At 40.6% G+C, this 14,783-nt stretch overlaps 1 protein-coding gene across 4 annotated transcripts in view; it reads left to right on the top strand.

Annotated features, from left to right (window-relative positions):
- Arfip1 (ADP ribosylation factor interacting protein 1) overlaps positions 1-14,783 on the top strand; it is a 79,371-nt gene that overhangs the window by 29,172 nt on the left and 35,416 nt on the right. For all 4 annotated transcript variants that reach the window (XM_051157379.1, XM_051157378.1, XM_051157376.1 and 1 more), the window contains exon 3: positions 10,336-10,444. In XM_051157379.1, the coding sequence (XP_051013336.1) occupies positions 10,336-10,444 (109 nt within the window). The remainder of the gene's footprint in view (positions 1-10,335; positions 10,445-14,783) is intronic.

Below are 14,783 nucleotides of genomic sequence, written 5' to 3'. Positions count from 1 at the left end.
ACACAGGAAAAAAGGCACCAATGTGAAGTGTATAGCTCTATGAAACTGCCACTGAATAAAGATTCAGAATATTTCTGGGAACTCATAGACCATGCTCTCATTACCTGTTGCTAGGCAGTATGCCTCCCCTTTCCAGGGTGGCCACCACTAATGTAAATCTGTCTAGTTTGTCTGTCTGTCTGTCTGTCTGTCTGTCTGTCTATCTATCAATCAATCTATCTAGTTCGTTTGGTTGTTTTGAGACAAGGTCTTCTTACGTAGCTTAGGCTAGGCCCCCCCCCCCCCCCCCCCCCCCCCCCCGTTGCCTCAGTCCTCAAATGCAAGCTGTGCACGCATGCCTAGCTCATGGATTGCTTTTCACTGTGCATTTTTATTACCAGTGGAGTCATGCAGTTTGGATTTGTGAACTCACTTTCACTAAATGTCTGTGAGACTCTTTGTATTGTTGCTTGTAGCGGTACTTTGTTCTTTTATTATAGTTTCCTATTTGTAATCTGTTTTTAGTTGGTAGATAGCCAGGATGTATCCAGTCCTTGTGCAAACGACAGCTTTACTCATGATGCACACCTGAAACAGAAGTGAGTGCACAGGTCATGAGTACACAAATGGTTGATAGTTGACAGTTTCACTACAACGAATGAGATTGCTAGTGTTCAGCACCTTAGCTAGCTCTTGGTGTATGATGTATATCATTCTGATGTAGGTGTGCTTATAGGGGCAGAGGGATGACCTCGTATACACTTCTCTGACGGGCAGTGATGTGAGCAGTTGGGCTTTTAGGTATGGTCTTGGGAAGTGACTTTTCTCAGCCCGTGTTTTAATTGAGTGTGAACCTTTTTCTAAGTAATTTGTAGAAATTTATATTCTGGTTTTAAGTTTCTCCTTTGGATGTATATATTACAGATGCTAGCTTCCTTCCACCACAGGCTTTTGTGCTTTATACATGGGTATCTTCCATGTGTTTAAAAGTGTTATATATTACTTTTACAAAACAGTGGCTTTCGTTGGACAATTTTCTGCCCTCCCTTTTTCTTTCCTTTTTTACTTTGTGCCAAGAGTGGAACCCAGAGCCTTGTGTATGCCAAGGAAGTACTCTGCTACTGAGATACAACCCTCAACATTTTTCCAGAAAAGAATGCCAGTAGACAAAGATATGAAAGTGTGCTCAACAGCCCTGACCCACCAGGAAACAACCATGAATTATCTCATGTTTCTTAGGGTGGCTTTTATCAGAAAGCAAAAAAAAAGGGGGGGGGCAGGGGAGTGTGTCAGGTGTTAGTGTACTTGCCTAGCATTTGTGAGGTATTCAACCCCCTCCCCCATTTATAAAGGCAGAACATGAATATAAGACACATATTGGGCTATTATGAAGAAACCTTAATCACCATTGGTGGATGTGTCAGTTACTTTTCTTTTGTGCTAATATACAAAGACTGAGGCAACTTACAGAATGGTTTATTGGGCTTCAGAGCGTGAGTGAGTCATAATTATGGCCAGGAGCATGACAGCAGGCAGGCAGACATGGTTTCTGAGCAGTAGCTGAGAACTCACATCCTTATCCATAAGTTCGAGGCAGAAGGAGCTAACTGGCAATGGTGTGGGCTGTTTGAAATCTCAAGCCCATCCCCATGACACACCTCCAGAAAACCACCTCTTCTCCTTCCCAAGCAGTTAAATAAGTGGACACATGCAGGCCATTCTCATTCAAACCACCACAGCAGGAATATAAACAGCTATTATAAAAAAACAGTATGGAGGGCCTGTAATACCAGCCCTCTGGAGGCAGAGGCAGGTGGATCTCTGTGACTTGGAGGCTAGCCTGGTCTACAAAGCGAGTCCAAGACAGCCATGGCTATGCAGAGAAACCCTATCTTGAAAAACTAATAATAATAATAATAATAATAATAATAATAATAATAATAATAATAATAATAAAGTTTCACATGAGTTCAGAGTGGTAATTTACAGAATTGCAATGATTTGGTTGACCAGCTGGTGTCGCTGTGGCACAAGCAATGCAATTAGAACACCCATTAAAGTTGAAATTTTTGTTTTTGCCTGCATAGTGTCTGTTTTTATCTGACTTTTTTGGCTTATTCTGAGAGGCCATCCTCCATGCTCACATTCCTGTAGAGATTGTAATGGAAGTGCTTGTGCTAGAAATCTCTTTAGTAGCACCGTAGTCCTTGGCTCATATCTGAAGTTCCTCTAGAGATACTTGGTCTCTCAGGTGCTTTCTCTGCTCCTCAGCAAAGATACTATTTTTTTCTTTTCCAAGTAAAAGAGTTTTGTTCTTTAAAGTTTAATCTTCACACAAGTCAGGTTATCCTTCAACTCTTGAATTGTACACTATTTATAATAGATACTGTTAAAAATTACTAAATAGCAACTAAGTAAAGTGGATAAATCTGCTAATCCCAGTTTAGGGGGAAGAGGCCAAAGGACCAGGGCCAATCTCTGCTACACAGTAAGTTCAAGGCCAGACTGGGCAACGTGAGACTGTGTCTCAGAAACTACAGTTAAGCCACAAAATAGAAAGCAAAAAGGAAATATGGTAAATGTTGTTATGCTTGCTAAATAATAACTAGATATTTGCAAGTTGTACCTTGAGTTAAAGAGATGCAAACACAAGTTGCACATGGTTACGTTTCTTGTCTATTCACCTGTAGTTGTCAGGTTAGGGAAGGTGCTTCATTATCAGAGCAGAAATGGGACTTTTCCTGTGGAGTAGTCAAAACAAAAATACATAGTTTGGGTGTTTCCTACCTCAGAACTCTTAGAAAAATTACATGTATATACTAAGCTATCAAAATTTCCGTTTAAGTGTAGGGAGTTAGAATGCAAAGCAGAGGTAGTTCAGCAGTTCTGAAGAGCAGAGCTTCTTAGAGATCTTCGGCTCTCAGTACTTTGCTACATCAGACTGGGTGCTCAGCTGGACTTGCTAGCATTACATAGCTGTTCCCGAGGCCTGTGTGCTTTGCCTGTAATTGCAGTGAGGGGTGAGAATTTTCTCTCATTTCCTTATTTGCAAGCCTGGCAAAATTGCTTGGTGTGTAATAGAGGCTTTCGTCTCATAAATGTCTTATGAGTGAACATTTACTTTGTTAGAGCTGGCCTAGAAGTAAGGCTTCTAGACCTGGGGGCAGGGCCAGGGGAGCATCACACTTTTAGATCCTCTACGTCTTGTATCCTTAACTTGTGCTGCTTGGGCTCTTTGCTTTTGAGGATAGGCAGTCTTTGTTGATTTTTTTAAAAATAATGTGTAGAAAAATGATAGAGTTGGTCAAATAATGTGGTAGGAGGAAATAGTGCCTGAGGAATTGCTCATCAAACCAAGAACTAAAAGATAAGCTAGGCAGATGAAGGGTGAGGAATGGTCCCCTCAAAAGCACCTGTAAAGAGTCTAAAGGAGGTGGGAAGACCAGAAGATTGAATAGTCACATGCCAGAATTGGGGGGGGGGCTGAGTGTGAGTGTGTGTGTGTGTGTGTGTGTGTGTGTGTGTGTGTGTTGGAGGTGGGGGCATAAAGTGTGAGAAGTGACACTAGAGAGAGAAGAGAGTAGACCCTGTAAAATCTCAAAGCCATGTTAAGGGGCTAACATGTAGAAGGCAGTAACCAGCTTCACATTTTGGAAAGTTGTGTCTGAGCTGAACACGGTGTTCACACCTTAAATCCCAACACCAGGGGAGGCATAGGCAGAAGGGTCATGAGTTAGAAGTGAGCCTGGGCTTCTTAGTGACTTCAAGGTCACTCTAAGGATGCATAGCCAGACCCTGTGAAAACAAGGTGGGGTGTGGAGGGGAGGAGGGCGAAGAAAGTTGTTTCTCACTACAGTGTAAAGATTCCGTTGCAGGGCTGACAGGACAAGAGACAAGGAAAACAAGAATAGTCACCAAGACAAGAGAGGTAAGACCTAGACTCTGGTAGAGAATGCAGAACCACTGATGAGCAGCAGACTATTAAAGATAGACAGTGGGGCTGGAGAGATGGCTCAGTGGTTAAGAGTGCTGCCTGCTCCTCCAGAGGTCCTGAGTTCAATTCCCAGCAACTACATGGTGGCTCACAACCATCTGTAATGTGATCTGATGCCCTCTTCTGCAGATAAAGCACTCATATACAATAAATAAGTAAATAAAAGATTAAAAAAAATAAAGATAGACAAGTGGAAAACAGAATACAATGTAAGAAACCAGAGTAGACCTGCTATAGATTGTAAAATACTTGAAGGATCCTTAGAGACTGTGCTGGTTAGAATTGTTCTCTTATTAATATTTTCCCTTTTAGCCAGAGTAAGAAGGGAAAATTAATTCTCTCACAGTTCTGCTCATGTATTCCAGTATCCGCACATCATTAAGGGTGTGCATTTTAAAACCTTTACTGAATACTCTGTGTTCTCTATGTATGCTTGTTTCACACTGCTGTTCAAAAGGAGATTGTTATGCCAAGTTTTAAATTGCGAATTTAGGTTTTAAATTTCATTATGGGATTGAAGAGATGAGTCAGCAGTCAGAGACCTTGCTGCTCTGTAGTGAGCACTGGAGTTTGAATCCCAGCACCTGTGTCAGCAGCTCACAGATGCCTCTAACTCCAGCTCCAAGGCACTCCAGGTCTTCTGCTTCCATAGGCCCCTGACACACACTCAAACACACAGGGAGCCACACTCACAGATATTTACAGAGACTTCCAGAGGTCTGTGAACCCCCCTTCATAGCTTCATAAACTCTAATAGTCTGATTTTGTATCATTTAAAATGTGCTAAAAATGCATATGAAACTTATTTGAAGTTTTTAAAAAACATCATATTTGCTTATAGGCTAATTGAAAATTATTAAATGTATTAAATACTTTGGTATTGACCTATAGCTTCAGTAGAGTTCAGACTTAAGGCATTTTTGGTTTGAATTGAGTATCAGCAACATAAAAATGTGAAGAGGGAATTTAGTGTTGGTTATGAATGAACTAATTATTTCAGAAGTATACTTTGAAATATCAAGATAAATACAATAGCATATATTCAACAAATTATAAGCTATGCAGTACCTTATAACTGAACACAAAAAATGAAAACTGACAAATTATGTGAAGAAGGTACATTTGAAAATTTTGTACACTGTAAGGCTATATTATATACTTAGAAAATATAACACTCATGGCTGGAGAGATGGCTCAGTGGTTAGGAGCACCGCCTGTTCTTCCAGAGGTCCTGAGTTCAATCCCCAGCAACCACATGGTGGCTCAAAACCATCTATAATGTGATCTGATGCCCTATTCTGCAGATAAAGCACTCATATACAATAAATAAATATTAAAAAAAAGAAAATATAACACTCCCTAAAATAGACAAGTTGACACACTCAGACTTATTAATATTATCTCACAAGTTATCCATTCCTGAATTGTTTTGAACCATCAAGCTGCTAGTCCCTTTTCAGAACTTTGCACCACTTCATTCAAATGCTGCCCTTTTTAATATACTGGCAAGAGTTCTGCTTCTTGTAGGATCGTTGCTTTTTGAGTCAGGGAACCCTGGTCACCATGAAGTAGTAAGATTGTCAGGCTGCACGCTGCCAGTAACAAGGTAGACGGTGTCTCCATCTCTTAAAAGTGCATATAATCAGAGGCATGTATCTATTTAGTCCTTCACTTCTTCACCTCACACCCAGCACTCCACTATAAAGTTTCTTTGTAAGAATTTGCACAATGTTGTCTTATAAGAAAACAGTTGGCGTGGCTAATGTTCTCTCAGGTAAGTTTAGCTGGCCCAGGACACCTGTATACAATTCGTATGTATACTGCTTGTGCCAGGAACTTTCTTTTCTGTGAAGTACCTGACAAAAGCAGCTGAAGGATATTTTGGCTCACAGTTTGAGGGTCCAGTCCATCAGCACAGAGACATGATGGCAGTGAATTTTGAGGCAGTGGTCACATTGCACCTGCAGTCAGGGAGCAGAGAGCAGTGGGAGCTGGTGCCCGGCTCACGCTCCCTTTTTCTGTTCAGTGTGAGTCCCTAGCGCACGGGAACAATGCCGCCAGCTTTACCTTAAGTCTTCCCACCTGAACCAGCATCTAGAAACTCCCCAGGAGACATGACCTGAGGTTTATTTCTATGCTAACTCTTAATCCTATCAAAGTGAAAGTCCAGATTAAGGGCAGTGGCATTTGATTGATTTATTTAGATTTTTTAAGTCTTCATTCTTTTCCTAAGGAGAGCTTATCTTCACCGAAAGACACACTTCTAAATAGTTCTCATGAGAAAAAACTGGAGACTGGAAATGCAGTGAGGAAAGTAGGATGCTGTATCAGATTAAATAAGGATGTTAAAATAGCAGAAAATGATAATAAAAGACAAGTTCTGAGTTTTAAATTTTTATCCCATATTGTATGGGTAAAGTAAAATATAAAGGATTTCTAAAACCTGTAGAGGTTATAGCTCAGTGGCAGAAGATTTGTGTCTTGCATATGCAAGGCCCTGTTTTCTGTGGCCAACATTGAGAGAAGGTTGGGGCTGGGGGCAGAGAAAGGCACTTACATCTTTTTGCTTCTCACTAACTTGTCATACACCTTTCACATGAGCCCCACAGGTGACTTTAATTGGAAATCTGGTGTTGTAAGAAACCAGTCGAGACCAAAGACACGGATTTTTCTTTGCTACACGTGAGGCTTGCTGATTTCCTTTGGAAGGAGGCGTTTGGTTTGGACTTGATGTATGGCAGGTGATCCAAGGCTTGAGTCTCTTCTCTTGGACTCGGGTAGAGCAGTCAGTCTTCTTACAAGTGTGGAGGTTTCCAGACAAGACCACTTCATCTTTCCATCTTTTTTTGGAAACATGTTTGTGACAATGTCTCTATCACTACTGAGTTAAGTTGCTTTTGTTGAAATCCACACTCTAGCCTCTTCCTTTATTTTTTTTGGTTTGTTTTTTGTTATCTCTACATTTCTTTTTTTAATTTAACTTTTACTTTTTAAACAATTAATTCAGATTACATCTCTATTGTTATCCCTTCACTTGTATCTTCTCGTAGTCCTCTCCTTCCCTCTTTTGCCCTATTCCCCTCCCCTAGACCTGTGATAGAAGGGGACCTCTTTCCCCAACTTATGATCACAGCCTATCAGGTTGAGATCTGGATAGCCTAACTTTTAGTACAAAATGTGTTTCTACCGTTTAAAGACTGCCTTTCCTATATTTATTTATTCATAGGTAGTTTCTGTTATGTGTGTTATCCTTTTATAGCCTATATGTCCACTTTTATTATCTTCGTTTATCTTTGAGGTGGGTTCTTGCTATTAAACTTCTGGTCTCAATGTCCCTATTTCTGGCTCCCAAGTAGCTGGGCTTAGCAAGCATGTGCCACTGCTCCCATCCAGTATGCGACATTTTAAAACTTGAAGCTCTCAGACTTAAAAGCCCTTTGTAGGTATAGAGTCGGTGAATATTAGAAGTTAATTATACGGTTGTTTTAAAATGCAGGCATGCCCTAATATAATTAGGATGGCATTGTTAAGTGTATTACTTAATGATGGGTCAGGGATGAGTGCTTATAATTCCATGTTTGGGGATGATAAGGAGATACACTAATGGCTTTGGTGTCTTCTACTGTCTTTGTCATTCATAAAGCAAAAATCACTCATCCTAAATTATATGAAACATATATAATCTTCAGTTGATCCGACTTCAAACATTCAGCAGAGCTCTGTTTATAAGTTAATGTGGGAGAGTATTGTCCTACGTGCTCTTTGTGTGCTGTCTGTGAAGTTAGAATTATTAACCCCCAATTATCTCCATTTTATAATAATGATAAAAAAAAAGCAACAAGTGAGAGAAGCTGCCTGGGATCACATGATCATTAAATGACTAAGGCAGACTCCCAGGTGAGGCTCATCTGACCCAACTTAAGAGCAAATGTCACAGCCATTGCACCAAACTGATTATTGCTATTATTTTTTTTAAATAATGAATCCACTTGGTATCAAAACTAATTCTTTACTGATAACCAAAATGCTAAGCGAACCTTGTTTTCTTTCTGAAGTTCTGCTTGTATCTCTCCATCTAGAAGGCATATTGTAATGAAGAGATAACCTTGACCCTACCACAGTGTAAATATTTTCCACACTGAAGTTGGTAAATGTTTTTGTTTCAGTCACCATTAGTAACAACTCACCTGAGACACACCTTGCCGCAATGCCAGTGAAGATGCTAGTATGGTGAAATGCCAAGGCTGAGGACTGTCGGCCTAAGAAGCTATTCCCAGACGTGCTTCCTCCGTGTTATGTACTCTGTGATAGATCATTCAGTCACTGCTCTAGCTAGAAAGTTATGAGCTTTAAGGTTAAATAGATAGAAGAAAGTTTTTCAAAACTAAGCAAAGATGCCTTAAAAGTAATATACATACACACTCACTTATTAAAGTAAAAACTTAGATTTATATATAGCCTACAAATGCTATAAAAACCAGTAGGAAGTCAATTGATGCATATTCGTTCTCTATTCCTAGGAATAGTTAGGATCTGGAGGAAATCTTAAGTGAATTAATATTTCAGTTATTGAAATGGATTAGCAGAGTGTCAAAGAAAGGATAATCGTAAGCAGTATTAAAGCTCAGAGATATGCTTAGGTGGGCGTGGCTTTAATTCCTGTGTGTTTAATTACAGATCACGTATGCTAGGCCAGAACCAGTGGCACAGGTATAGCTCCAGCACTCAGGAGGCCAAAGTACAAGGGTTGTGGGCTTCAGGCCAGCAAAGTCCTGAATCTAAAATAAAAATACATTTTAAATATTGAATTTCTTTAAATGCTAGGTTACACTCAGGCCGTCAGTGGTCTAGCCAGCCACTCAGCGGGTTTAGACCTAGGTGCTCAATCTTTTTTTATTTTTATTTTTTTTTTTTTGGTTTTGATTTTGTTTTTTTAAGACAAGGTTTCTCTGTGTAGCGTTGGCTGTCCTGGACTTGCTTTGTAGTCCAGGCTGGCCTTGAACTCACAGTGATCCACCTGCCTCTGCCTCCCACGTGCTGGGATTAAAGGCGTGCACCACCACTGCCTGGCCTGGGTACTCAGTCTTAATGGAGTCCCAAGAATTCCTCTGGAGGTGGTCTCAAAGTAGAGAGACACAAGTTCATGGTTAGTCACCAGGAAAGATACTCCAAAGAAGTCTGTCCTCAAATGGTTTCAATTTTCAAAATAGATTTGTAGCAAATCCTTCCCCCAGAGTGTAAGGATGATAAACATGGTCATCTTTATTGTATTTTGGCTACTTTGTGCATATTGTCAAATTTCACATTGATAATAGTGGAAAGTTTCAGGAAAATGACTTAGGGTTGCTACTGCCTTGAAGAAGAAAAACATAATGGATACATAAATAATGGATGCATTTAAGGGCTGGAGGAATTTCAGGAATCAGATAGAAAGCTCCTCAGCAAGCATTCAAAATGGTGTCTTCAAATCATGTTGTTGCAACAGATGTCATTTAACCTATGTTAAAGTATTTTCACTCCAGTAGCAGAGAAGATAGAAGTGCTAAAAACCGGCTCTGTGCTCACCACTCACTTAAATTACCCGTCTGTCCTTTCTAAGTGGTCTGTAATGCCAGTTGCATAGTCAGATATCCCACTTGTTATGACACTGAACGTGTAGCAGAGTTTCATGGCAGGTTTTAATTTTAATTATTCTTGAAGTTTACTTGGTGGGGGTTTGGGTAGGATTCTACTTCTCTAACCTTAGGCAGGCCTTAAATGGGATATAATGGTATTTACTTTATGGTTGGTCTTGCCTTCAGCTTCTAACTCTTTTAAGCTGTTCTTATAAGTGTACCAAATTAATATTTTTAAAGTAGGTCAATCACTAAGTCAAATGCATTCACTGAATATTCAGAACTCACTTTTTAAATTCAGTTAGGGCTAAACTTCATAATTTATCTGGCTGTCTTCCAATTCCTGCTCCCCCATCTCTCAGTGGAGACTTTAGCTGCACTGGCCCTGGAAGCGGCCTTGCTGGCCTCCCTGTGATAATGACTGCCCAGGCTCCTGCCTCCTCCTCTCCAGGGGTCTCTGTTAGCCGGATGCGTCCTGCTTTCCCCTCATTCCCATCTCTCCAACCTTCCGTGTCCTGATACCGTAAGCTGTGATCAGTATAAAGGTACATTGTATTTGGCATACATTGTATCTCCTAACAGCAAACCTTGCTGTATTTGATCATCAGAATGCCATGCCAATTTAAGGAGATAATCTGTAGAAAGAGAAAAATAGCATAAAACATAGTTAAAGGCACACTTCTGAAATGTGATGTGATGTGAGATATTTTACCAGGTTTTTTTTTCTTTTATTCAAATGCTACCAAGGATTTAAAGTGTTCATTACCATCTGGACTTGGACTCTCAGAAACTCAAATTACATCTCATGGCTTTGACAGTGCCAAAGAGGGGGTTATTGAAGCAGGAGCATCCCAAGGTAAGAACCCACATATTGCAAAGATGGCTGAAGTGGAGGAGGGGAGCCTCACTGAGTGCCACTTCTGTTAAAGAAGACAAGAGTTATGGTCTTTATTTCTGTGATGAAAAGTGACCATAAACATTTTTCTCTTCAATTTAAATAATTTAAGAATTATGCCACTGATCTTTGTAGGAATGTATCAGTATGCATCACTTACTGCTTTTCTTCTTTCCAGGATGCATGCAGCCTCGGCCTCACACACTGGGCACAAGCCCTGCCACTCACGCACACCCCCTTCAGGTTACTATCTAGGGAACACTTTTTAATAATAATTTCAAAATAATTGTGAAATAAAGCCATATAATTATTTCAAGAAGTAAACCTAGATACTTTTAGGTTGTAATCACAAAATTTAGCTATTGATTTGTATAAATATAGATTATATATTTTTTAAAAAACGGAGCTTTTCTTTTCCTATGCCTGCGATACGAGATCTCCAAGGTCACCCTGACTTGTCTCAGCCAGCACTCACACTGTGGCTCATTACAGGCACGTCAGCAAGGTAGCATCTTCTGAGGGTCTGCTGGTGCCGATGCAGAGACTGCTTAGCTTTCATGTGAGTTGTGGCAACCTGTGTAAAGTGTGGCTACTGGGGGAGACCATTGAGCACTCAGTGCCCAGGGGTTTTATAAAGACTCCACACTCAGGCTTCCTATGAGCACTGTCAGGATTCTAGACTTAACAGATTATCTAGACACTCAACCTAAGCCACACTGTTTGTGTGAACCTAAGCCTTCGGCAGGGAATTTGTCAAAGTCAGCTTCTCAGGATCTGGACAAAGGCCAGTCTTGTAAATAGCCTACTTTAAGGACAGGCAGTTCGACCTGCCATAACTCTTTCTTCCACACAAGCTGAGAGGTGTGTGTATACACATGTATATATTTAATGCAGAGGGAAAATTGCCTCTTTTGTTCATGACCATGCCTGTAACTTTTCAGTGGGGTTTTAGTATAATACTTTCATTAATTCTTTGCTATTTCATACCTGTATACAATATATTTTGATTGTCTTCTCCTGATCTCTATCGCCCTTTCCTGATTTTCCCTTTAAACAAATAAAACCACTTAGTCCAGAATTGCTGTCCTATACACATGGTATGGGGCTATCCACTAGTGTCAGTCAGCCTACACGGTTCCATGGTCCAGAAGAATTTAGACCATCCATTTCCTGGCAGCTGGGGGTGAGAGCTCATGCGCCTCTCCTCTCCATGCTAGGGTGTTAACTGCCAGAGTTGACTAGTGCAGCGAGCAGCCTTGCCATGTGCAGAAGACACTGCATTACCCTGGCCCCACTCCCTCTTCTGTGAGGTTCCCTGAGAATATTTTTGTAAGTGAGTGAAAGAAAGCCACAAACACTTGGATCTAGAGCTGTAATTAAGTAGCTGTAGTTATTGTTCAGAGTGAACTCTTAATTTTCTTAATGTATTGTGCTTGATAGAGTAGGTCTTGCCTTGTTTTAACCTAACATTCATTATTGGTTAGTGTATTCATAAGAGAATTCTGTGTACTTGCACTAGTTCAGCACTTATTAGAAAGGCAGTTGTCTTAAGGGCACTTGTTTTAAGCCACGTACAGACAATTGGAATGAACATGGCAAAGAATGACATGGTGAAGACTTAGGAAGTCTGAGGGCAAGTGTTGGAGGAGTTACATTAGTGTAGTTCTTGGGACAAAAAGCTGAAGCATTCTGACTTTATTACTTGAAAAGTTACTATAAGATAATTAGGAATATATTTTCCTATTTGTTCCTAAAGAAAAGATAAAAAAAAATTATACCTAAATTTAACCTAAAAACAACAACGGATATTGAGATCTGGTTAACAAGAATGTGACAGAGGCAAAGTTAGTCTAAGCTGCTAGCAAGGAGCTGTATGTGGTCCCCAAGGCTATGAGAGCTCTCATCCTTGCGTCTGCCGGAAGTGTGCGTGGTCCCAAGGCTATGAGAGCTCTCATCCTTGCGTCTGCCCAGGTTTCTGTTGAGAGGAAATTAGTCACTTAGCAAGATCCTGATTTTTTATTTGTATGTTTGTTTCCTGGTTTTTGGGAGAGAGGGCCTTGCAGTGTAGTCCAGGTTGGCCTAAACTCAACAATCCTACCTCAGCCTGCTCTCCTGGGTCCTAGGAACAAGAGATGTGTATCACCATGCCCCGCTTTATGGTTTTGATTCTTAAGAGGTTTCTGTGGGTATTAGTGAGCGTTTTTGATAGCTAACTTTAGTTGGGAGGTCTAATTTAAACTACACTAGTCTAAAGGCTTACCATTCATTCAGAAGATGTGGAAAAATGGAAGATGACTTTGAAGGTAAGGCAGACAGCTGAGCCCCCACCCACCTCTCAGTACCATCTCATTTGCCATTCTGGTATGGAGGCTGGATCATTTGCTACGTGTATTATACACATGTCATGTTGTGCTGTGACATCATTTCTTACAGAGATTAATGAACTGTAATAACCGGAACAAGAGAGCTCTGTTCTTAGGTCACCAGACATGGAAGTAGAGTCCTTCCCTTATGTTTACTGCTTCCTTATGATGGGAGCCCCGTGCCTTGGCTAGGAGAAATAAGGCCTTTGTGTAACACCGGTTTGGACTGGATAGCCTATTGAAATGTCTTTCAACTAAGCAAGTAACTTGTAGATAGTGCTTTTGTGTTTAATTTGATAATGGAGATCCTGAGATGCAGATTGAACTTTCCCTTATGAAACTGTGTAACCTCCTAAGCCTATATATCATACATTTTAATGTGAGTGTTAAGACATTTTATTTTTATCAGCCAGTCTACTTTTAAGTTTTGTAGTTCAGTAGACTTAAAGAGACAGATGTGGCTACTTTAAAAAATAATGTCAGTTTATTGAGCTTTATCATATGCTTGACTTGAGTGTAAGCAGGTTTTCATCTAAAGGCTGTCTTCACCAGAACCTAGTATCTGTGTATGGGGTATGTACATTTCTTGCTAATTACATGTAAAGTAGATATTGATTCTTTCTTGTCATGAATGAATTATATATACTTTTCCCCCAGAAAACTGGGGAAGAGTATTATTGCAATAATAGTATATTATAGACATTAAAATATTTTCAGCTTGAGCTGGAGAGACAGCTCAGTGAGTAAGAGCACTTGCTTTGCAACATGAGGATTGAGCTTGAATCTCTAGCATCCATGAAAAAGCCAGGCATGGCTTCTCATGCCTGAGCCTTGGAAGACAGGGAAAGGAGACAAGATCGCTGGGGCCCGGTGGCTGCCAGCCTGCCTCCAGGTTCAGTGAGAGAATAAAGCTGTTTCCAGAACAGTAAAAACTAAGAGTGATTGGGCAGGACACCGACATCCTCCTCTGCCTGTCATGCATACATGTATGGAAACATACCATATAGACACACTCACGAATAAGTAGAGAAAATCAAATATTCTCAGCTAAATATTGAAAGGCATTTTCATGTTTCTGATGATTGTTCTCCAACTTGATTTAATACTGGACCTCAGCAACAATGATGGGTAGCATTCCTTTTTCAAATTTCATTTGCTTGCTTAGTGTGCACATGTGCGTGGGTGCACATGCTACAGTGCATACAGTGTGTGTGCATGCGGAAGTCAGGACAGTTTGTGAGAATTGCTCTCTACTGCATGGATTCCAGGGAACAAGTACCTCTACCTGCTGAGTCATCTCATCGGCCCGAGAGATGGTGTTTTTTACTTTTCAGAAGATACCGCGGCTCAAGGATATAAGCAAATGGTTAGGGTGTCCCTGGCACTATGAGATAGACAGAGCCAGAGTTTCATACCCAGAACTAGAATTAAAAACTTGGTTATGATATACTTAAAAGTTGTTTTCTTTCCTCTTATTCTCAAACTTGACTGTTGAAAATCTCCCACGTAGCCTTCAAAAGCAGCAGGTGCCTTTTGCACTGACAGGCAGCGGATCTTGAGAGAGTCCCGGGTGTGTTCTTAAAGTTCCACGAATGGTTGTCACCGTCACTTGAGAAGCATGACAGCACGAGCTCTGACATGTCCCAATACCTAGAGTTCACCCTTGGCTCTTGTGGCTTCAGCTCCTGGTTCTGTGTGCCTGAGCGCCTGCATTTCAACAGCCTCAGGGTACCGTGCTGTGCGCACCCAGCATTCCCTGCATGAATTCTGCTTTGTATCGTACTTGGGTTATGATTGGGGACATTTGGCAACAACGGTTCCTGCGAAGGCTGTAATGCTCATAAAGGATATACTCACTCACATTTTTGTAAGAAGTATTAAAAAATGCCTCAGTATTCCTTTCTACACTTTCTACACTTAAGCCTTTTCTTCATAGT

The sequence above is a fragment of the Acomys russatus genome, chromosome 15, assembly GCF_903995435.1.
Source record: "Acomys russatus chromosome 15, mAcoRus1.1, whole genome shotgun sequence".
Lineage (NCBI taxonomy): Eukaryota > Metazoa > Chordata > Mammalia > Rodentia > Muridae > Acomys > Acomys russatus.
The sequence above is the reverse complement of the archived record's forward strand: the minus strand, read 5'-3'. Positions and strand labels throughout refer to the sequence as shown.